Source organism: Thunnus thynnus, chromosome 19 (genome assembly GCF_963924715.1).
Source record: "Thunnus thynnus chromosome 19, fThuThy2.1, whole genome shotgun sequence".
In the NCBI taxonomy this organism is placed as follows: domain Eukaryota; kingdom Metazoa; phylum Chordata; class Actinopteri; order Scombriformes; family Scombridae; genus Thunnus; species Thunnus thynnus.
In genome coordinates, this window is record NC_089535.1 from 12,438,158 (window position 1) to 12,461,594 (window position 23,437).

Sequence of the window (23,437 nt, forward strand, 5' to 3'; positions counted from 1 at the left end):
CTGTGCTTCCACTGAGTGTGTAAAAAGACAAAGAATAACTTACGGATAGATCAGATTCTCCGCTAACAGAATTCAAACAAATCAAATACAGACACACACACGTTAAAAATAGACCAATTAGCTTTCCCAATATGGGAAGTCCCAGAAAGGCTGGCGATTTCTCTACAGTTTTTTTTAGTGCCAACAAATCTCATGTGCAGAACCAAACCAATAATGAATTAATCCTGCTTACAAGTCTTGTGTGTGTGTATCCAAAGCCTGCTATATCGTATTCCTCTGTGCCGTAGACCTCCGTTGTAGTAAAAAACCTATTAAAAACATGTCAGTGAGCCAAACTGCTGCACTTGGTGACATGTTCCTTTGCTATGAGGAGTTTGGACACGGCAGTTTGTTTAGAAACAGCTCCAAAGACTAATAACTGCAACTATGTTTTCAGTCTCTGGAGAGTAGTTCTGTGTACAGCAGACACCTCTTAGCATACGCGGGAACACAGCTGCGTTTGACAGTGTTTTGCTAGCTTGTTGTGCTACATATCACAACCTCTTGACTTTGTGCTACGTTTTCCCATTGTAAAATCGGTTGTGACATGTAGCACAACAAGCTAGCAAAGCACTGTAAACGCAGTGCAACAGTGTGGCCCATTGACGTGTCTTTTACAGTTTTTGGACAACAACAGCACACAAGAATAAGATATAATCAGGCTTTGGATACACACACAATAATTCCAAGTAGGAGTTCATTCAATTCATTGTTGGTTTGGCTCTGCACATGAGATTTGTTGAAAATATTGAAAATTGCCAGCCATATCCTTTAAGATACCCCCCATAAAAAGCAGGTAAGTTAAACAGCACGGGTTCAAATCTACAAAACAAATCAAGACTACAGTTTATCTGCAATGACTGAGGATCAAAAATGATTGCATCAATGCTTGTAACCTGCTTTGTTTCACACAAAATAATAAATCTACATGATTTAACGTTCCTTCCGCAAGAAGCAATGACAACCTTACAACACAAACACAACTTCTAACCTGAGGGAAAGTCAGTGTGACAGACAGAAATGCCTAGACCGCTCAGTGGCACGCAGCCACTGGTTTAATGATTTGTCTGCTGCTGGTGAATGATCACACAGCAATATCCTGTTCTGGCTAGTTCTTCGGGCCCCCCCTGAGGGTCTGGCTGACATGATTGTGGCTTGCCCGGGTGCCACTGAAGCGCCAGCCAGCCCCATCATATTGACAAGATCCGAGTGGCTGCCCCATGCCTGATATGACCCAGCCAAGGACCTGTGGAATCAAACTCGATGAGGCAGAAGAATTACTTATTGAGGCCGCGAGGGAAGGGATGTCATGGCCCCTGCATTTGTCGAAACGCTGAGCGGGGAGGAGAGGAGGTTGAGGCGGGGCGGTTAATGTCACTAACGAAGCAGTGGAAAACAGATTTAGAAAGCACAACAGCTGTATTTAGTGAGCAACTAAATAGCTGGCATGTTTCAAAATTCCACAGTGCTTATGCAATGTAACCCTCCCATATAATGTGAGGGGGATTATTTATTCTTAAGTTAAGAGCATCCATTCATTCATTATGAGCCTGAAATGTTAACAAGTATGTAGAAAAGACAAATGCTAACAAATTCTTCTTTTATTAGGAATAGGGCTGCAACTAATGATTATTTTAATTATCAATTAATTTCTAATTATTTCTCAATTAACAGCATTCATTTTTGGTCTGTAAAATGTCACCAAATAGTGGGAAAACACCCATCACGATGTCCAGGAGCCCAAGGTGACGTCTTCAAATTGTCAGACTTTTGTGTCCCAGCAGTCCGAAATCCAAAGATATTCAAAGAAAAGCAGAAAATCCTAGAAATTAGGATGCTGGAACCATCAAATGTTTGCCATTTTTTGTTTGAAAAATTCCAATTTAGAGCTGAAACGTTCAGTTGATTAATCGACAGAAAACAAACCTGCAACTATTTTGATAATTGATTAGTTTTTAAAGCAAAACTGCCACAAATTCATCTTCAAATGTAAATAACTGGTCTTCTATGTCTTCTATGATATTAGACTCAATACTTTGTGATTTCTGGATCTCTGATCGGACAACATATGAAATATGAAGACATGACCTTGGGTTCAGGGAAACAGCAATGTGCATTTTTCACATTTCATAGACCAGAAATGAATAAGATGGGAAAATAATCGGCGCATTACTCGACAGTGAAAGTATTCACAGCATTAAAACGATGATCAAAACATCTCCTAATTCACTTTCTGTTGATCAGATAAATCGATTGATTGTTTCAGCTCTAATCAGCAGTAATATACAAGATAAGAGAACTTGAGCCTGTGAAGGCATGTACTCTATCGAAGGGGTAAAGGTCAAGAGGAGTAACAGGGTGGTGATGGTGCAGTTTGAATTATACTGCATCGAGCCAAGAGAGTCATGGAGACGCAGGACTTGGGTTAGCCAGGCCAGAGGGCAAATGGTGAGACAGAAAGCAGCTCCATAACTTCTTATTACTCCCTCCGGTCCACACAGCTCCAACTAAGACTAGACATGCATGCAGGTGAAAGGTTTATGACCATCTGCTGATGAGCCCCAGCTGCACTGCCCTCCTGTCTTGGCACAAGATGCCTTCAAGGCTGAAGAAAAACAACTAAAAAGAAACACACATCTTGAGAGACTGTGGGGCTGCAAGTCAACTATGTGAAATCAAACCAGTGCCTGTTGCAGGTATTTTTTTCACTTGATGGTCCAACTAGTCCACATATAAACTGTGGTAACGTGGATATGTGCTTCAGTGCTGTCAATAAAAGGGCTTTTGTTGTTGCAATGAAAGAGCACCCTTGATTTATGCATGCCAAGGTTAGAAACCTCTCAGTGACCTCTGGGTGCCAGAATGGCATTTTAAAATTGCAAGGGGAGTTTAATCTTTAAAAAGATTTGTGTGACCACTGCTGGTGGACACGTAATATTATATTCAGGAGTTATTTAGCGCTTCAAGGACAGTGACAAGCGACTGCGTGGACGCAACAGTCAGCCAACTACAGCGCTTGGTAACATCTCATTTTTCTGCAATTCGGCCCAGAAACGTCGCGGGAAAGTGATATATAAGTTTTCTGCGCCGTCAAAACGCGGGACAGCTCAAAATAGAGAATTGCAAAGATGTAATTTTTTCTTCTTTTGTGTCTCAGCAGGGGTTTCGGCTACAGTGCAACAAGTGCAGCTGAGCTGGAAGTCCGCGACAGCACGCATGAGTACGAGCAGCGGGGCTGAAATTACTTCGCAAATTTCAAACAGAAAAGTTCCGCCAGCGTCGCTTTCACCGGCTAGTTGGCGCAAATTTCATTTTGCACGGAAGCGAAAGCGGCTGGTACTCACCGAGGGGAGGTTTTCCTCTTTGTCCCGGTGTGTTAGGAGATGAGTGTCGGTGCAGCAGCAGCGTCACAAAGTTTGGTTTGTCGCTCTCTCTCTCTCTCTCTCTCTCAGCTCAGCGCAGCATGGCGGCGGGGGCCAGAGGCTGCATTCAAACCTCTCCGGGCTGTGATATCAACAGACAGGGGGGAGGGCACACAGGGTGGAGGTGGTGGTGGTGGTGGTGGTGGGGGAACCGAGGTATCCTTCAGAAAGTTCACAAGCAGCTTCAACCTGGACGTTTTCTTTTCTTTTCAGCAACCATTGTAGCCATAGATGGAAATTTTATAAACACATTTACTCAAGTACTTTACTAAATTACAATTTTGTGGTACTTTTCTTGAGTAAACCTTTATAGGCTACTTCTGTTTCTGCATTTTCTACTGAACTACATTTGACAACTTTAGTTATTTTGCAGATTTATATTATGAATATACATAATAATCAACAATTGGATGATGTCTTATAGATTAAGACAGTGGTTCACGTCAAGGACCCCTAAACTGACACAAATTAGACCCTGGACCCCATTTGATAGGATTTTGTCCCAGGGTCTCCCATCTGATAAGATTTTTGCTTTTAAATGTTTTATCACAGAAAGCATATGAAACCCATGACCAAAATAGTCACATATTCTTTTGTTGTGTTACTTATGGATGCAATTATAGTGAAAATAAATTATTCCCCCTTTTCTCTGGGGACCCCCTGGAACTCCCTCAAGGACCCCAGAGGGTCCCTGGACCCCACTTTGAGAACCATTGGATTAAAATACCCAGCAGAATATAAATTAGTTAAAATAAGCCCAACATTTACCAGCTGCAACATTAATGCATCAATATTTATAATTCAATCATTCTGAAATAGGCCATTCTGCACAATGAGTACTTTTGGTACTTTGTATTTTGAGTTATGCTAATGCTTTTTTTCAGATGCATAACTTTTACTCATAACAGAGTATTTCAAAAGATAGGTACTGGTATTTTTGCTTTCACTGATCAAAGTAAGTAACAAGTTACCAGCCTGAATTTATAAATGGTGCAAGAGTGAATGAGGAATTTCTATCATATTAGTTAATGACAAATAGACCTACATAATATAATTTCATAAAAATGGCCATTTCCAATAGGAAACCCAGTGTTGGAAAGTAACTGAGTACATTTACTCAAGTACTGTACATGAGTACAATGGTGATGTACTTAAGAATTTCAATTTTATGCTACTTTTACTTCTACTCCACTACATTTGAGAGGCAAATATTGTTCTTTTTACTCCACTATTTGACAACAGAGGTAAACTTTTCATCCAAAATGTATGATCAAATCATAAAATATGATGCATTTTTAGAGAAAACTGCCAAACGCTACATTAAAGTTAGGAGTTAAAATGAGTTTTTCCTACTTTCCCACATCTACAAAAATAATATTATAAATAATAATTGAACACTTAAGGAATAAGGACATAAGGGATACTTTCACTAACAATACTATAAGTACATTTTGCTCTTAAAACTTCTGGACTTTTACTTGTAATGTAGTATTTTCAAACTGTGGTATCGTTACATTTACTCAACTAAAGGATCTGAATACTTCTTCCACCACTGCCGAGACCCTAACAGACAGCTGCTATAGGGTTACTACAATGCACACACTTACTATATAGCAATATGGTTCTTCATTTGTCTATTTTGTCAGTGACCTTTCTTTGCATTTCTCATTGTTGACTCGCCACCAACCAAACTCCAATGAAAATTTGCATTTAAAAAAATGCATGGATGGAGAATACTAATCCCCTTTTCTTGTTTAAAAACAGTCAGATTTTAATTTATTACTTTCTAAAAATATAAAATCAACCTTATACAACCCAACACGTGCAATGTGTGATCGTAAACTCCTCTATATGTCATATAACCTCCCAAATTTCCAGAAATATGACCGAGGACATGACCTCAGTGTCCTCTGTGGCAGCTAGTCACGGGCCTGTTGAAGAATCTTAAACCTTAAACCCTGGACGAGGAACTCTGTAGGTGGGGCCGGTTGGTTTAAAAGGTCACTGTCGGGGGTCAAAGGTTATACAACATTTTCCTAAAGGAGAAGTGAATCAAAAACACAGTGAAGGAAAGACAGGCTGACCCTTGTCTCATTGTGCAGGGCAGAGGCGGAGGGAGTGGGGCTTTCCATGGCACTGCGGACTGAATACAATACCATCTTTGAGTAAAAAGACAGATTGCTACTGGTGGAAGACAGAACAACGTTGCAGTCTACCTCTGTGCTTGCTTTGTGGGTTCATTGAATAACAAGTGTTCAGAAATCTACCTGCTTATTTGAGCTGGAGAGGTGCACTCATCTGTAAAAAACATTCCCAGTGCCACAAGTCTACAATCTCCTGTCACTTCAGTAAAGAAGAATTAGGCTGCACCCCTTAATATGCCAATACATCTCCCAGGCATCATCAGCTATAGTACAAATTGTTTATTTTCATATCAACCCCTAGTGATTTGAGAGCTTAGGGTTGAAGGCTGGCTGAAGTTAAAAGGGGACGATAAGTGCTGCCTGAAATGAATACGAAAAGCAGCTGGGTTTATCTTCACTCGCTCTGTGACATGTGCAGCTAAGAGAAAACAGGTGACCGAGGAATGTGTGCTGAAACCCAAACGTAATGCTGAGCTCAAATGATTTGTTGCCCGCTCAGGCAGATCTGCATTTTTAAAGATAGGCTATATTTTCTTTTGATTTCTATTTTATAAATTTCTCTGTTCTCGTAGGTCTTTCTCGCCAGCCTTTCTATGTGTTTTCTCGTTCTCCTTCCTCCTTCGTGGACATTGTTGATGGTGGATTTAAAGTTGCTCTGTGTATACATGACATATCAATGTAAAAAAGGAGACAGATACAGTGACACGCATGCAACACACAGTGAGCCTTATTTTACTGTTGATCCAGATATAAACAGACGAAAGCCCAAAATGTAAATATAACAGGGACAGGAAGTCAGAAACGCTCACATGCACACACAATGGCTGAGAAAGTAATACAGTAAGGTGCATTTCTAGTGTAAGTATACGATCTCCATGCCTGAGCTCTTCAGACACACCATTCGGATATATTTAGAGTCCCTCGCTGGTGTATCCATGCTACAAGGCAGACCACAATTATTCACAACACTGGAATGGCTAGCACTGGTCTGAGATCAGTCAAGGGGAGACTGCTTGTGTGGCAACTGGTACGGGACAGGATTGACACCACAAGAGTCAGAGGTCAGGGCCAATAGTCTACTCGTATTAACGGATATATGCTGTAAACCCCAGAGTCTTGTGGAAAATTATCCCCCATATGAGTTTATTATTACATTAGTTACAGTCTAAACTTTGACTTTGTTGCCCGACAATTTAAAAGATACTCTTATTATACAGTTATGAAGAAGTAAGGCCTGGCAGTTATGGGTTAAAAAAATAACTGGTGATGTTTTTATGCAAATAAATGAGCTTGAGCTTTAAATATTGGTTTGTCATGGAACGGAATAACGAAGCAAAAATGTCCTGTTTCTCACTCACACTTCATGTTCACTGTATACTAAAGAAATAAGAAAATGTAACAAACAGCAATGTCATAATAAGCTACCTTATGTTGTAGCCTGTGGCTGGGCCTCTCCTCTTCTCTTTTAAGTTTCCTCTCCCACATTCCTTGTGTGCAGGGGCAGACTTTACCATTAGGCAAGGTAGGCAACTGCCTGGGGCCCCCAACTAAAAGGGCCCCAAACAGCTATTATGATGGTTAGATATGAAAAATATTGAGTTATGTCACGATTCTAACTCATTTTACCCTGAAATACCTTACAAAATGTCCACCAAAGTACTTAAAAAGTATGCAATTGTATACTTCTACTCCAGAAGAAAACATTATGCCAATACATAGATAAATGTTACTGGTTATACTGCAGATTCATTTACTCACAAAATATAACAAATAAAATATGATACATTATTATTGATTAAACTATGCAGCATTATATAAGAATTAAAAGCTCCACCTTGAACACTAGTTAAGTGAATCTAAGTACATCGTGCTGATAATACCTCTCTTTCACTCTTCACTTTTAAGTAAAACTTTGAATGCAGGACTTGAACTTTTACAGTATTTTTACTGTGCAGTATTAATAATGAGTACTTATTCTAGCCTATCACTGCCAATACCAACATTCCCAGTTAGAGAAATGGTGAAAATGAAGCAAGACAGCGTTTACCTGCAGCCCCCACATCACTAAATCGGCCCCTGGTTATTTACAGTGCAATGAAATGCAAGACATATTTTTATGTCCTTCAAGTTGATGATTACCTGACCTATTTATCTTAACATCATAATACTGTCTAATATATAAACTCTGGCCTGGTTGGTTATTTCATGTACTTCATTGACCCCAGGGAATAACATTAATGCAACAAAACACTGACTTGCACCAATGTGGCAAAGCAGCACCATCTAGTGTTTAGGATAGTGAATATATCTTCCTTATGTTGTGCTGTATAGGCTACTGCACGCTCATAAATCATGTAATTGCCCCTTGTTGCCCTCTTTCTGCTGCAGTCACTTTGCTGTCTGTGCTGCAGTAACTCAAATTGTTCCATCAAAGACTATGGAGGTATATATTTGGGAGATAAATAGCCTATGAGAGGGAGGGGACACTGGGGGCGATTGAGGAGTGTTTTCACCGGAAGTCCCGCCTCCAATCTCTGACTAATCAGTTTATTGCGCCCCCTGGTGGGTGGGCTAAATTTTCCCAGTTGTACATCATACAGTAGGCTCTACTGTACAATGTTTGCAGACTCGCTGTGGGTCCAGTGTGATGTAATTGACCCCGAGTGCCATCAACATGGTTTTAAAATAGCTTGCCTGACTTGCACCATAAAGTCAACATGTGCTGCAATACAGTTGTGTCATTATAAGCACCACAGCTGTATTGAGTTTGGCTTTAAATCAAGGTGAAGCTGCATTTTGTTACCTAAGATGCACAAATAAAACGGATAATGTGACATTTGCACAGGGATAAAGAGATGAGGCCTAAATTATTCAAGCGTAACCCTACATGCTCTTAAAAATGGGTTTGATTGCTCCGATGATTTAGCTAAACGAAATTCAAAGTTGTTTGTGTTATCTCAGAAATAACACCACACGTCTAGTGCATCTGAGCAAAATCATTCAATTAAATTCAATGTATGCTTTTATCATTTTGTATCACCTTTCAAAGAATGCACAGACCCCATATATGTTTTAAATTTTGGAGTGAAACCACAACTGTTTTGACCACAGTTCCAAACTCAATATTAGTATAAGATAAGATATTATTGTGTACGGTATATATATTATTGTATATAAGTGTTGCATACAGCTGCTTATAGAAAAAAAATATGGGTACATCATCTCCATATGTACAGACATACAAAATACACTATTGTACCCCTGGTACATAGTGTTTACACTATTCCTAAAATAACAGAACACAGTGACCAGTGGTCAGTAAAGTGGCAGTGCATATTTAAAAGGATAAAAACAATAAAAATGTTTAAAAATACAGATGTGCAAAGGAGGCCATAAATTAGATATCCAATTAAAAATTTGGTTAAATAGTATTGCACTCACTAACCGTCAGTATTGCACTGACTATAGGCTACATTGTACAATATGGTTTCATGTGAAATATGTCATTATCTCACACTTTTTCCCCACATAGTGATATCACCGTGCAGGATCAATACATAAATAAAATGCAATATCTCCAGTTTCACAATCATTAGAAGTCAATAGTAGCAGTGATTGCAGTGTTTTTACACTGCACATCACCTGTTCAGCCAACTAACTAACTCTGAGCTTGGATTCAAGTCTGATTTACTTTTGGTATGGTTATGATTACTGCTTGAATACAGGACAAACATTAAAGGGTCTTTTGAAATTCTCAGGCAGTACAATTCAATTGTATGAACTAATGGTGTTATTTTCTATGACTATGAGGGCTCATAATTCAAACTTTATAGAGCAACAGATAAAGCTTGTTTCTGTTCTGTGTAGGAGATTAACAACATGAATTTACTACATCACAGTGTACAGTTCCAACTAATGATTATTTTAATTATCTATTAATCTGTCGATTATTTTTTTTGTTTAATCGATCAGCTGTTTGGTCCATAAAATGTCAGAAAATGGTGAAAAGCCCAAGGTGTCTTCAAATGTCTTGTTTTGTCCACAACCCAAAGATATTAAGTTTACAGTCATAGAGGACTAAAGAAACCAGAAAATATTTACATTTGAGGAGCTGGAAGCAGAGAAGTTGGACATTTTTGTCTCAGAAAATGACTCAAAACGATTTGTCTATTATCAAGATGGCTGAAGATTCAATAGTTGGCAACTAATGGATTAATCGGCTAATTGTTGCAGCTCCAATTTATACACACAACAATCCTTGTTTTTTTCAGGAGCTATGAAAGATTGCAATGTATTTGTGCATTACTGCCACCAATAAAACAGGTGTATGAATTTGACCAGCGTCAGCCTACACTCTCTTTAGCTGCATGGCTTTACTACCTTGAGCTAGAAAGTGAAAACCTAAAACCCCTTTCAAGGGGGGGCGGGCCAGATGCTCATGCTCCAACCAAATCTCCCCGGTGCGGTCAGGTGTTTCCGGGTGGCCAATGCTGGGCTGCAGATTACTCGTTTACCGCACCCAAGGCGATATTTTTTTCCCTAGGATGTCGAAGTCATGACCCGCCTTACTCTGCCTCTGATTGGCTTACTCTTATATACGGCTCGTAATCTCACGCCTCGTGCCTAAATCTAACCAATCTAACCAACGAAGGCAACGAGTATTAGCCAATCAGAGGCAGAGAGGGGCGGGTCATGACTTCGCTATCCTAGAAAAAAAAAAATTCGGCGCACCCAAATTGGATGACGGTGGATGGGCGGAGCGACGCAGGGACGATAAACCCACTCTGAAGTCACCAGGGTGGGGGATAAAAATAGTGAAAATCGCCGCCCCGCTTTCACCGACCACTGTTTATATCTCATCACTTCAACAAACAGAGGGTAAGCTCCAAAATAATCGACACGGTTTGCATTTTCACCTGCAGCGTCTGTCCGGTGCGACACGGTCCATGTGTTAATATGTTTGTGCCTCAGTCGTCTCCTTGTGTTTCGGTGTGGCGAGCTCTCACTGTTTTGCTAATACGTTGCCTCTGGTCGGTTGAGTCTGCAGAGAGGCACGTTTTCATACTGTAAACGACTGTTTGTGTGTTTCAATACGGTTTAATGAATTCACCTCTCGCTCGGACGCTTTCCTGTGTAGAAAAAAACAACAGCCTAGGGCCACACTGAGTGTGTGTTTTTGCCCCGAGTATCATTAGCCAGCTTCCCGAGCAGGCCTGTGTTTGCGTTATTTTGCATTTCACATGGCGCACACTTACTGTAGCTCTTAAATATGGGCTCTTGTGCTGCCTAGGTTTTCCTCCTGTAGTTGTTCTGCACCGATGTTACACTGTATTTGGTGACCCATCAATTTCTGTGACCTGCAGTGTTGGAAGAAGTACTCAGGTCCTTAAGTAAAAGTAGCCTATCAATATCACCATGTAAAAATCCTGCATTTAAAATCATACTTAAGTAAAAGTGTAGAAGTATTACCAGCTAAATTTACTTAAAGTACTAAAAGTACCAATGTTGCAGAAATGCTGCGTATGCATTGACTCATCAGTATTAATGATGTACTTTCTCAAATGTATTTAATATATCAGATACCTTTACTTAGGGCTGGGCAAATATCACAATATTTTTGACCAAATACCTCAATATCGATATTACAACAATATTGTAGGGATGAGTGCTTTCACAAAATATTTACCCAATGAGATTTTTGATAAATAATCATCAATAATGTAGATATAAAGACAAATAATAGAACAGCTAGAACAGTCTGGTGAGTTCAGAAAGTTACATCACTTTACTGTAATGCAGGAAGAGATAACACTTATGCCATATCACAATATAACAATATTTAGTCTCATATCACGATATTGATATATCGCCCAGCCCTACTTTCACTTAAGTGAAAGATCTGAGTACTTCTTCCATCACTGCAGATCACAGAATCTGATGGGTCACCAAACACGATGTAACACCGGGTCTGTTTCTAGTCTGGGTGTGTTTGTTGTGTGTAGGACAGTTTGTTAGCTGTATTCAGTTGTGTGGTGATGGAGCAGTTTCCTTTTTGTCATATGACGCTACGTCCTGCATAATAATAATAATAACTTTGCACATCACATTTGAATTGTAAGCACTTTTTTCCCTTCACTTGCCAACCTGTATTTTCACAGTATGAGAGGAAACACCATGTCTCACTGCATCAGATTTACGTTATTAAATTCCATATTGTGTTGTTGAAGCAGCCAACTCCTATCGATCCTAAATAAAACGCATCAAACCAACATTTTAAACTAGAAACTGAGATAAGCTTTGGACCACATCTCTAAATATAAAGTATGCAATGATAGTGCATATGAATACACTGTGTATTGATAAAGCGAAAGTCATAAATGCAGTAAAGCTACATGATGGCATTTATTCATCAGTTAATCTTTCCCTTCATCAGAGAAAAAATTCTAGTATTTGCTGGTTCAAGCTTCTCAAATTTGAGAATTTTGCTGCTTTTCACCATTTTATATTATTGTTAATTGATTATCTTTAGGTTTTGGACTTTAGGTCAGACAGGACAAATAATGTCACCTTGGGCTCTGTGAGCTTGAAATGCCCATTTTTCACAATTTATTCCTGCTAATTATAGACTAAAAGTAAAGAAAAAACAACGGACAGATCAAGCAATAATGAAAATAATTGTTAGATGCAGCTGTAATTGTCCAGCTCTACTAATAGCATCAGAAGGAAGATGGAGAGGTGATAATACCCAGTGAGTTTGTGTCATGGCGCCTAAGTCTTTTTAATTGTTTACTATGCTTTGCTGTTTGACAGCTGTTTGTTTTTGGGTCCAAACTGAACAACATAACCACTAATCTGTTGCTATCTCCTTTCTAAAGTACACTGTGAAGTCCCTTCCCCCTCATACTGTATGTGGATTAGCAAAGCCAAACTGCCGAGATACATTTTCAGTGCGTGCATGCGTGTGTGTGTGTGTGTGTATGTGTTAGGGGACGGTAACACCCTGGATTTGGTAATTCTGTTAGAATGAGTGAAACTCCCCAAGGACGGAGCTCAGCTCTGTCAGTCTGGCTCCATGTTGCCACCCTCGACACACACTACACCGCTACTACACACATGAATACACACTCACTCTAGATACAGAGATCTGTGTTTGTTTTACTCCCACTCCCCCACGCCCACACCCTTGACTGCAGTGCAGCTGAAAATGTGTTCCTCATTTCAAGTCCATTCTCTCTATTTCTCTCTTTCCTTCCTTCCTCCCCATATGTGATCACTTAGCAGGGTTTCAGGAGGCTTTTTTTTTTTTTTAAAAGTTAGAGATGTAAAAACAGTCATCCTTGAACTTTCATTCACACCACGGAGGTCACAAAGGATCATATCGATGTACAGCATGTTTGGGTCTAATATTTAGCCGGCAGAATGCTATTACAGGATGTACACTTGATAGCACAGGGTAGAGTGTGACACAGGGGAAACATGTACAGGGAGGGGTGTGTTGTGTCAGAGAGCAATCTCCCGCCTCTCTGTCCCATAAGACATGCGACAGCCAGATAAACCCGAGCCACTGTACTCTGCACACTAACACAACATAGCATCTCGCCTGGCCTCGGCGGTCAGCGACAGATAATAAAGTTTCCTGTGCATACAGTAGTCCCATCGATGGTGAAGCTGGACGTTATTTTCCAAAGCAGCGATGATATGAAAACTCATATTTGTTTTAAATTTTTGATCCTAGTTCTTTTGATGTGTGCCACTGTTTTCTCAGAGGGTTAGCATCAGTTGACTAAGCATAAAAACATGGAAGCTGCACTCTTGGATATAATTACACAGTGGATAATGGATAGAGACTAAATGTAATGTAATATAGTGAGTGAGTGGATGATGATGTGATGTCAGAGCTGGCACAATGATGAAGGCGCCATTTGACTTCAAAGAGGAAACAAACACTCACGCGGTGATATCGACCAGTTTTTGGAATAGTTAAAATGAGTGTGAGGTGAAATAATGAGCTGCGGTTGCATTCACTTGTGCACAGCATGTAAGTGACTCACATATTCAACATATTCATGGGTCATGGTGAAATATCACCAAAGGACTTTCTAATGTAATTCCAACATCAGCGTTGATGCTGGCTGTTCTTTCTTCCTCTGCTATAGTGTTTCCTCCTCTCATTTCAACATGACCCCAACAGAACATTTGCCAATAAAACGTCTTTTGAAATTGATTCACCAGTTACTCCTTTTTACCATAACCCCGTGTCTAGACAGCAGCAAGCGTGTCAGACGTGTTTTTCCCAGCGAACGTCACACGCGACAGATACGCTCTCATTTTAATCTATGCAGCTGTCTGCACCGGCTCCGTGCGAGCTCGCCGCGTCTCACGGGCGTAACCGCCACCTGAAGCATTGATTTATGCTTCCATCCTCTGTTTTATTCACATCATTACAGTCGTGTATCGGGCTCTGAGCGCTTCCAACACATGGGTGACCCACGTTCAACACTGCACCTGAACGCCTCCAATATAAACACACAGACAGAGCACTCGCTGCTGCTGCTGCTCTGCTCTGCTCACGTGCTGCTCACGCTACGTTTGCTGTCTAGACACGGAGTGATTTAAGAGAGGACAGCTAGATACCATGCTTGCTACAAAGTCTGGTAGGAAGAAGACATTTTATTGCTAAATAAGACCTGCTTGGTTGATTGAATACGCGCCAAAATGTGGGATGAACCCAAATAATTAAGGAGGGAAAAGTCTGAAATCAAGAATAATTGTACATGTTTGATGTTGGAAAAGAATTTAGGATATTAAAATGACATGAGACCCAATTTTCTTTCCTTGAGTGATGAGGTTTTGTTTGAGTAGCAGTGAGGTCAGTGAACCTAACACGTGTATTGCTGCTGTCCCCTCTTTTTTGCTTAACACTGTATTTGTCTGAAATTAGCTCATGTTGTAGCTTCTCTGTGTGTGGGGCGCAGTTACTGTCTAAGGCACGAGACCATACTTGGAGCAACGCTAAAATGACACCTAATGCATTCCTACCATTGCAGTAGTTAGGGTCTCACACATACATGCACATGACACACACACACACACACACACACTAAAGAGCAGTTGTCACCAGTAATGACAGGCATCCAGCTCAGAGATATAAAGAGCCTTGTCTGAGTGCCTCTCTTGAATGTCTAAAAACTGCTTGAAACACAAACTGGACACACACACACACACACATACATTGAAACTGTTACAGTGAATGTTTGAGGCCAGCTTTTTTTTTTTTTATACACACATAATGATCTTTTCACTGGTGATTGCTTGATTGTCATATTTTTGGACCGAACTAAATGGATCTTTTACAGAATGCTTTCCGTTTGGTGAGAGCTTAGTCATGCTGAAAAGATGTTTTCACTGCAAGCTTCCGCCATCTCAAAAGAGAGATGATCAAATTGAAATCTGTACAATCTCCTCCCGGGTGCGTTTTTTTTTAAAGTTTACAAAGAGCGAGGCACTGAGGGAGAGCAGAGAGCCTGGTGCTCCTCTTCATATAGTATCTCTACCTTTTTTTTTTAACTCATCATTGCCTCATAGCAGCCTTTGTCAAGGCTGGAAACATCTGTATTGTGTGGTGTCATAGCGAGTTCAACACATCTGTTTGTTTCACAATCACCTGTTTTTAACGCAGCAGCATCCTGTTCATTTTCCTTTTTGGGTGCACAGATGGACATCGTCCTGGTAGGCACACAGATCAAGAGTTTAAGAGACAATAGACTTTTTTCTAGTGCGTTTGAGCAATATGACCATATATATATATATATATATACCACAAAATGTGTCTGCTGTCAGACATCTTGCCATACTGTTAGTACTGAGATACCTATCTGGGTGTATCAGGCCATTGTCGGCAATATTGCAAATCAGTGAGCAGGACTGCTTTATGACCATATTTGATTTGTGTGATTTTTTTTTTTGCATGAATGTGGTGAAGTACCTTTTATTTGTCAGGTATTTAATTCACTGGAATAACCAAATCTGGACATTCCTGTGTGGTTAGGAACGGGGCTTTGGTCATTGGTCTAGATGGAAATACAGTTCCAGCAACAACAACAACAGCAGCTATTAAATCGATTTTAGATGAACTTTTGTACCTACCAGTGCAACCATCAGGTCAAAACTTTATTTTATCCAGTACTTTAGTTTATGATCAAATGATATGTACAAAATTAACGTCATTCCCATCAGCCTCAGTTCTACTTTGTGTTTAGCGCTAATTAGCAAATGTTCTGCTAAGGCGTTAAACTAACATGGTGAACATAAACCTGTTAAACATCAGTATGTGAGCCATGTCATTGTGTGCATTTAGCTCAAAGCTTTGTGCATAAGTATAACCTCACAGAGCTGCTAGCGTGACTCTTGGTGCTGTTTTTATCCATAAACAGTTTCATAATTGATTTTTTTCCAGAATCTATGTAATGATCTCACAATATAGAAATGTATGAATAAGACTATTCCCTTACAATGTTACACATTTTGTTCCATATAGGAATAAAGCCTCATAGATTGGTGAAATAGATAGAAGACTCCAAACGTCTTTCTCATAATCAGGGATGTCTTGATTGTGAATTTGAAAAAGTAGATGCATATATCTGTTTACTGAAAGTGACCTGTAGACTGTGCCTGACTTAAAAGCCAATAGTTTCTTGTAAATGCAGCCTTTTGATCTGAGTAAAGACATTTAACTGGCTGTCTGTGGCCACCAAGTTTACAACCTGCTTAATGAGCACATGTAGTAAAGATAAGGTTTGAAGTATTGTCTGGTAGATACACAGGGCTGTTGTTGTCAGCTGCTGTTTCCTTTTGATTACTTTTGAAGCATTTGTATGTTTTAAATATACTCTTACAGTAAAACAAAATCTCTTATTTCTCACACAAAAGCAGGTGGCTTGATTCATCATCACAACCTTTTCTCGTTGCTAAGAGATGAGCAAACCCTCGGACGCATATATTCCAAGGGTTTTCCACATCCAGAGAGCAAAAGGAGGCACCGACATTAGCTTTTAATGTGCATAAGCCGTTCCATGTTCTGCTTGTCAGTGGCCATCGGTACACAAGTGTGACCTTCACTGTTTTGGTATTTCCTAGCAGGCCTGAAGAAAAGAGCTCAAATGAGTTAATCTTGTCAAAGATAATAGAGAGAAAGTCTGATACTAGCTGTACCAGAGCTAGCCTATAGCAGGTTTCTCTGCTCACATGCTCAAAGTCTGCATTTTTCTGACTGGTTTCTCCTTCAGGCTGGTTTTAACTTGTCATTGTGTGTCTCCTGGGTTTAATGAAAGAAAACTGATGATTCAGATTTCTCTTGAATTCCCCCTAATCTGTGATCTTTTTATGGGCACTAGTCACACCCACAAATATTGGCTGTGTTTGAAAAGGGATTTAATTTTTTTTAACATCAACAATCATTTAACATGTTTCTCTTGCAACTTTGGAGAAGTTGTACCCTTTAAACCCCTTTTTAAATACTTTTTCTGCAGAGTGCTGGTTAGGACAGACGGTACAGTACCAGGACCAGATACTGACAATCAGTTTGATGTATGAGCTACAGCTTCAGGCACACCCATGGTTGCACTTACTGAGTTCAATGTACTTTCCAATACAGATCATCCAACGGGTGTGGTTAAGAGCGTGAGTCTGCCATTAGGGAGACGGGCCATCACAAGATGTAACCGCTTGTGCTATCACCACATTATGCTCAAACATTCAGTCTCTTAAAGAAAGTTAAAGTGGACGATGAACACTTTCTTATTGTCCTGATTTGAATCAACTGTGGCAGCAACTCCACCCTTCCTGTGATACAAGATGACAGGTGCTTCTGATGCACGGCGACATTTCCGGAGTGGAGTTTTCTGTTAACATCTTGATACAGAACAAGTGCATTTATAAAACAGTGAAATGTCTTAAGTTTCTCAGCACATCAGAGTCATTGTGTTGCGATTATAACCAGGTTATGTATGTTTCAGGTTAAGATTAAGCATTTGATCCCCAACTTGGTTTAATCTTGAAAACAAACATGCCGTTTTTTATCCAGTGGATATTGTATCTGTAGAAATGCACATTCACTTCTGACCTACTGTCACCGAAGAAGCCGCCGAGTCCCTGAGATGTTTTGAAGCTAATGTGAGACGAGTAACACGTTAGCTTGAAGATGTGCGCATTGTGACACTGACTGGCTTGCCGTGTGATGTTGGCCTACAGCTGTTTCTTACATAACAGTAATCTCTAAAGACCGTCCTTGTGTTTCCATGGTAATGTGTTTGGTTTCCATAGCGATTGCACTCTTTAACAGGAGCGGAGGCTCACCGAGCCCCTGCACCTACATTTCTGAGGAGAGATGAGAAACATGGGGTCTGGCGAGGCGGGGGCGCCCGTGGTTGTGAGATGACAGCATTCTGTGTTGAAAGAGAAATGCTTCCTGCATCTAAGGCCAATGTTATTGCTACTTTGTCCACAAGAGATAAAGAGCTTTGTGATTTGATTATTTGTTTTAGCATAGTTTATAGATGGACTAGAGATGTGCCTGCTGGAACGGTGTCTAGTATTGCACAGCTGAGGTGATTGAGTTAAGATTTGCGGCAGCAGGAAATTAATTTACTTAAAAACTTCTCCCGGAGATGGCGGGGGAAGAGGCCGAGTTGAACTCCTTTTAGTAATATATTGCGCAACATGATCTATATTCCCTTTACCCTCCGCCAGTTTTACTTTACTCCAGCTTCAAGTTGATAATACTGACAGAGGAGAATATACGAAGGCTACAGAGGTGATGTCTGCGTTTCATCTGGTTTCCTCCTGCTGCTCCTCCTTTTTCTTTCACCCTTCATGTAGTTTTAGAGATACCTCTTAATGGATACTTCTGGCTCGTTCAAGTCTATGGTTGCAGGTGTTGGCAGATCTTGTGTTAGTGTGCACTGCAGTGTTGGACACTGTCTGGACCGATGGCAGCCTGGAGACGATTGAAAGGATCCTGTTACACAACAGCTCTGTTAGTTCCCGCAGTGCCTCAGCGCTCAGAGATGGGCCACTGTGAGCAAGCAAGATTTGCATTCAAATAAAACTTTAATTCCCATTTTTAGGGCTTACATAAAATCCTGCGCTCTTGATGAAACTTCAGTAGGTCAGTATAGCTCAATCTTTAATAATGGTTTCAGCAGCAATAGCAGCCGTAATGGTTTATCATACTATGTAAACCTAGAGGCTATTTAATAATCAAACAGCTAAAATGAATTGGCTCATCATCAGATAATAATAGTTCAAACAAAAATGACATACAAGAAAAGCATTTCTAAAGTTATTATGGTCTTTTTAGGACATTGAGGGAAAGTGTATGATGCCCAAAGTGTTTTTACATTGTGAAATTAAGTGTGTTGGCTGTGAGTTAATGTTACAATTTATATTCTCATTTCTAAGCAAAGACTGGCATTAGACTGAAATAAATGATAAAATACCAGTTTACAGTCTGTATTTACAGTGTGCGACAAAATTTTCTTTTAAATGTCATCAGATGAGGGCTCTGTGGCATTGTGGGGTTTAATTTGTAGCAGAATAGGATACATTAGATTAAATACCGATGACTTTATTCTGTTGTCAGACTGTTCTCTGAACAATGTAGTATTCTCCGCCCTAAGCAGAAAAGGTCAGTAGAAAGGACTGCATGGATGTTAAACTCTCAGGGCTTTGTCCTTGATTTGATTTGTCTTTTTTTTTTTTTCAGTTGTCCCTTTGTCAGCAGACATGTTGGTTTGTCTCGTTGCCACTAGCGATGAACACCAACATGAACAACAAGCAGCAAACACTGCAACAAGAAAATCAGACCGAAGGGAATCTGACTGTCAGTCGTGAAGCGTTAAGATCATCTTCCTGTAAACCAGGTTGACACAAGTCCATCTTGGAAGGGTTGCAGAGATTTTTGAAGTGGTTTAACTGACAGGTTTTGATGGGGATCTCACTTTTGTTGCTGAATTTCCCGCATCAAACCAATCTGATTCTGTGCATATTTTTGCTGTACAAAAGATACAGTTGTATTAATAGCATGCCAGCGACTGGGACACACTCTTTTATCCCTAATGAGTGTATTTGGCACCAGAACTAATTGCTGATGTCTTTATTCTTGTGTCAATAACTGATGTCCTAATCACACGAGCACGACAGACCCTACTGAGTTTTCCATCCTGAATGATTGTAGAGAGAGAATACTGTTCGCTTTCCTCTTTTTATTCGTTTTTTCTTTTTAAGATAGTAGTAGTTTTAAGATAGTATTGAAGGAAAACGGCAGAGAGGAGACACCAAGGAGAAAAGTGTGGAAGGATTCGATTTATAATGAGGGGTGAATGTTTTTTGTTAGAAAGGCGAGGACGTCAACCCCAACTACCTCCTCTCTGGACGCATTTCTGAGTTTCTTTACACGTGGAAGGTGGAAGTATTCATTAAGTTTTTGCTTTAAATATTTGTCTCAATAATTGTAAGATTAGTGAATAATGTTATTAAATTAATAATGTTGAGAATGTAACTTAGTTAGCGCAGTAACGCTAAGTAAATTACATACTAAAATTTAGTAGGCCAGAATGCAACTTGTTCACATTTGTTTTAACATACATTTTTTATGTATAATTATTATTGTACATTTTTAAAATATTTAATGTCATTTATTATGTGTGTATAAATGTATAATTTAAAAGAATTTTTAAATTTGCAGTACTACAAAACAGCTAAAACCAAACAAAACTGCCAAAACAAGAAAGCTAGCTTTAGCAGTTAAAGCTAGCTGATGAGAGAGCGACGGCTAGCCTTGGGTAAAGCTAAAGTTGCTTATCTTACTTGTTCCCCCTAGCTGTTTTGTGTAATTTAAATGTATAAATGATGATGAAATAATGTCTTGGTAGTTTACGTTGTTTTCCCACATAAATTACATAAAGGTAAAAGTTAAATCCGGTCATGGCAAATTAAGAGCTTGGCTAGTCCGGCTAAAAGGTAACTAGCCTAGCATAGCAGAGTAGTCATAGCTAACTGCTGCCTCACCTAGTGAGTCCAGTGGAATTAAATATATTTAAATGTATTACATTTTCAATTAATGTATTATATTGGTTTCAAGGTAATTATTAAGAAATGGTTGATGGGAAGCTGAAAGAAAGAATAGATTTTGTTTGTTTATACTGTGTTTTTCCCCCACATATTCTCTGAAGTTTTTCTTGAAGGTAGAGTGCAGTTTTTAGGTCTTATCTGTATCTGTGTCAAAAATTTTTTTGTGAAATAACCAGTTGAAAAAGACTTTAAAAGTGTTATTGCTTTCTGCCTTTTGCTGGGCAGCAATCTACAATGTACAATGTTATGTTGAGATAATTTAAATTCTTTTTATTTAATGTGTTCATGAGCTTAAAATGGACAAAAACGTTGTTGGGCTGGAATTAGCCAAACAGCTTGAAAACACAAAAACCTTGATTGAAACAGGTGACCTGAGATTAGTGAAAATGATGGGTTTGATGTTGTGGAAAATCTCAGAACACCAATAAAAGTGGGCAGAAACAGAGAGAGGGTCTGTCGGTGCTCAGTGTGGTACTGGATGCTTTGGGTTTGGTCTGCAGTTGTCATGGTAGATTTGGCTGAACATTTGTATTGATGCAGACTAATGGGCTGCATCAGTTTCTGCCAGAGCACCCCCCATTACCCATGCATGCTTACACACACAGACACACACACACACTTCCCTATGCTTTTAAGTCTGTCTGTGTCCTTCAGAGGCAGAGCTTGAGTAGTCTGTGCTGTGACTGTCAGGCGGAGGCTCTTTATCCCCGCATACACCCAGCCAGCTGGATGGAGGTGGATCTATTGGAAACCTGTCTCTCTGTTCTCTTTATGTCTTGAAATCCCCTCCCTGTTGTTGTCAATTTCTTATTTTTTGGGGGGCTTGTTAAGAGAGCATAGTTTATTAAGCATACAGTATACAAGAATAGTTACGTCCACAATGCTTTAGAGATTCCTGAGAGATAATTAAGGACTTCTTGGTGAAGTTTGTTCACCTCTAATCAAATATTTTTTTAAGCTGAATGGTAAATAAACCTGTGGCTGTATTTCCAGTTTTTGTTTGACTTTCATTTGCCTATTTTTGACAGTTGAGTGGTGTTGTGATGCCAGGAAACACATTGTGAAAATCAATTAAAACCTCTCTGAGCTGGGAAGAGGAGTCCAGTGGCCATGACAGGAAGTGGGGTAGAGTGTTGACTGTGATTGGCTTTCAGGTCTAATGACAGGCAGTGTTCATTTCTTCATTTACCTGGGAAAAACTTTATATGTCCCTCTGTCGGCATCTCATACTCATTCTCACTCTTATTTCTTTCTCCTCTCAGAAATATATGGAAGTCCTCCCCACCTTTTTAAGAAACAAGCCATCCATAATTTTTACAAAAACAACACTGATATGTTGTTGTTGTCTAACATCTGGACTCTCAACACATTAAGCTTTGACCATTACGAATGGTGCCAAATATTTTTGATCAATCTACGTTTGGAGCCAGTTGAAATAGCTTTATCCTTTTTCTGACCCATCTGTTTGTGAGCTCATGTGTTGACATGTCATATAAACACACAGATCATGACCCTGAATTTAACACAAACATTTTTATTGTGTCAACCTCTGGGCCAATGAGCCATAGGAGCTAATGTTTCTTTTGCTAGAAAATATCCTCTTGCTATCATTTGAAAAACACCTGATATTCAATGCTGCTTAAATTAGAAATTTCTGTCAATAAATATTATATTATTGGCCACTTTATAGCAATATAATTATATTTTCTATGCACATCTACAGGAGGCCAAACCAGGATGAACGGCGAGTCAGGTGCCGGAGTGGTGACGGCTCCCCCTCCCACCACAGCCCCCCACAAGGAGCGGTACTTCGACCGGGTGGATGAAAGCAGTCCGGAGTACCAGAGGGAGAGAAACATGGCTCCCGACCTGCGGCAGGACTTCAACATGATGGAGCAGAGGAAAAGGGTCTCCATGATACTACAGAGCCCGGTTAGTGGAACAGAAACGTCATAAATCACAAAATACATGTCTAGATTTACCAGCACATACAACTACATGAACTGACAAAATAATATGGTCACAGTTGATCAATGCACACGACCACAGCAGGCGTTTTTAAACATGAATAGACTCTGTTAGTGTTAAGTCAGCAGCCTTCTCAATGTCACATGATGGATCTAGTTTATTCCCCATAAACAGTGTGTGTGTGACCAGATGAATGCAACACTGTTTTTTTTTTTTTAAAGGCTTATTGTGTGTATGAAAAGTCTTGAAAATGAGCCCAGAATGGTGCTTATATGAGCTTCCTTTTTTTTCTTTGACCTTTCTCAGTCTCAAATTTATGTATCCTTGTTTTATTGGCTGAACATGTGAAACCCGGTGAAGGTGTCACAACGGTGTTTGTCAGGGTTGTATGATCGCTTTGTTGTAATATAGTTCAGACTTTTCAAGTGAATCTCCACTTGAACAACAGTAGAAGCAGACATGTGATGGATTATCCGTCTCAAGAAAGGTTCAAGATTCTGCAAATTCATTTTAATATCATGGAGAGAACACAACAAGAAGAAACATTTAAAATATCTGACTGAAAGGAAGACAAAATGTTGCTTTAATTCCAAAATTGCTCATCTTAATCTCAAGCCAGCCTACTCTCTTTGTGTTAGTGTCCCTACCTGTTTTCTTTTTACGTCACCGTGCCTCTATGTGTTTCGTCTTTTTGATCTTATGATCTTCTCGTCTCCTTCTGTCTGTGTGTCTGCG

The 23,437-nt window shown here is 39.7% G+C and overlaps 2 protein-coding genes across 17 annotated transcripts in view; one reads left to right on the forward strand and one right to left on the reverse strand.

Annotated features, from left to right (window-relative positions):
* Nucleotides 1–3,545, reverse strand: part of sema4d (sema domain, immunoglobulin domain (Ig), transmembrane domain (TM) and short cytoplasmic domain, (semaphorin) 4D) — a 44,685-nt gene extending 41,140 nt beyond the window's left edge. For 4 of the 5 annotated variants that reach the window (XM_067573485.1, XM_067573483.1, XM_067573484.1 and 1 more), the window contains exon 1: nt 3,384–3,544. The gene's annotated coding sequence lies outside the window, so the exon portion shown is untranslated. Of the gene's footprint in view, nt 1–3,383 lie in introns of all 5 variants that reach the window. The other variant, XM_067573480.1, reaches the window with a different exon arrangement.
* Nucleotides 3,546–10,339: 6,794 nt separating this feature from the next.
* The window catches only part of add1 (adducin 1 (alpha)), a 29,891-nt gene continuing 16,793 nt past the window's right edge, over nt 10,340–23,437 (forward strand). For 6 of the 12 annotated variants that reach the window (XM_067575276.1, XM_067575283.1, XM_067575284.1 and 3 more), the window contains exons 1-2: nt 19,389–19,524; nt 22,458–22,666. In XM_067575276.1, coding sequence (XP_067431377.1) covers nt 19,416–19,524; nt 22,458–22,666 — 318 coding nt within the window. In that variant the 5' untranslated portion in view covers nt 19,389–19,415. Of the gene's footprint in view, nt 10,484–14,237; nt 14,260–19,382; nt 19,525–20,043; nt 20,067–22,457; nt 22,667–23,437 lie in introns of those variants that run through there. The other 6 variants (XM_067575280.1, XM_067575278.1, XM_067575287.1 and 3 more) reach the window with 6 other exon arrangements.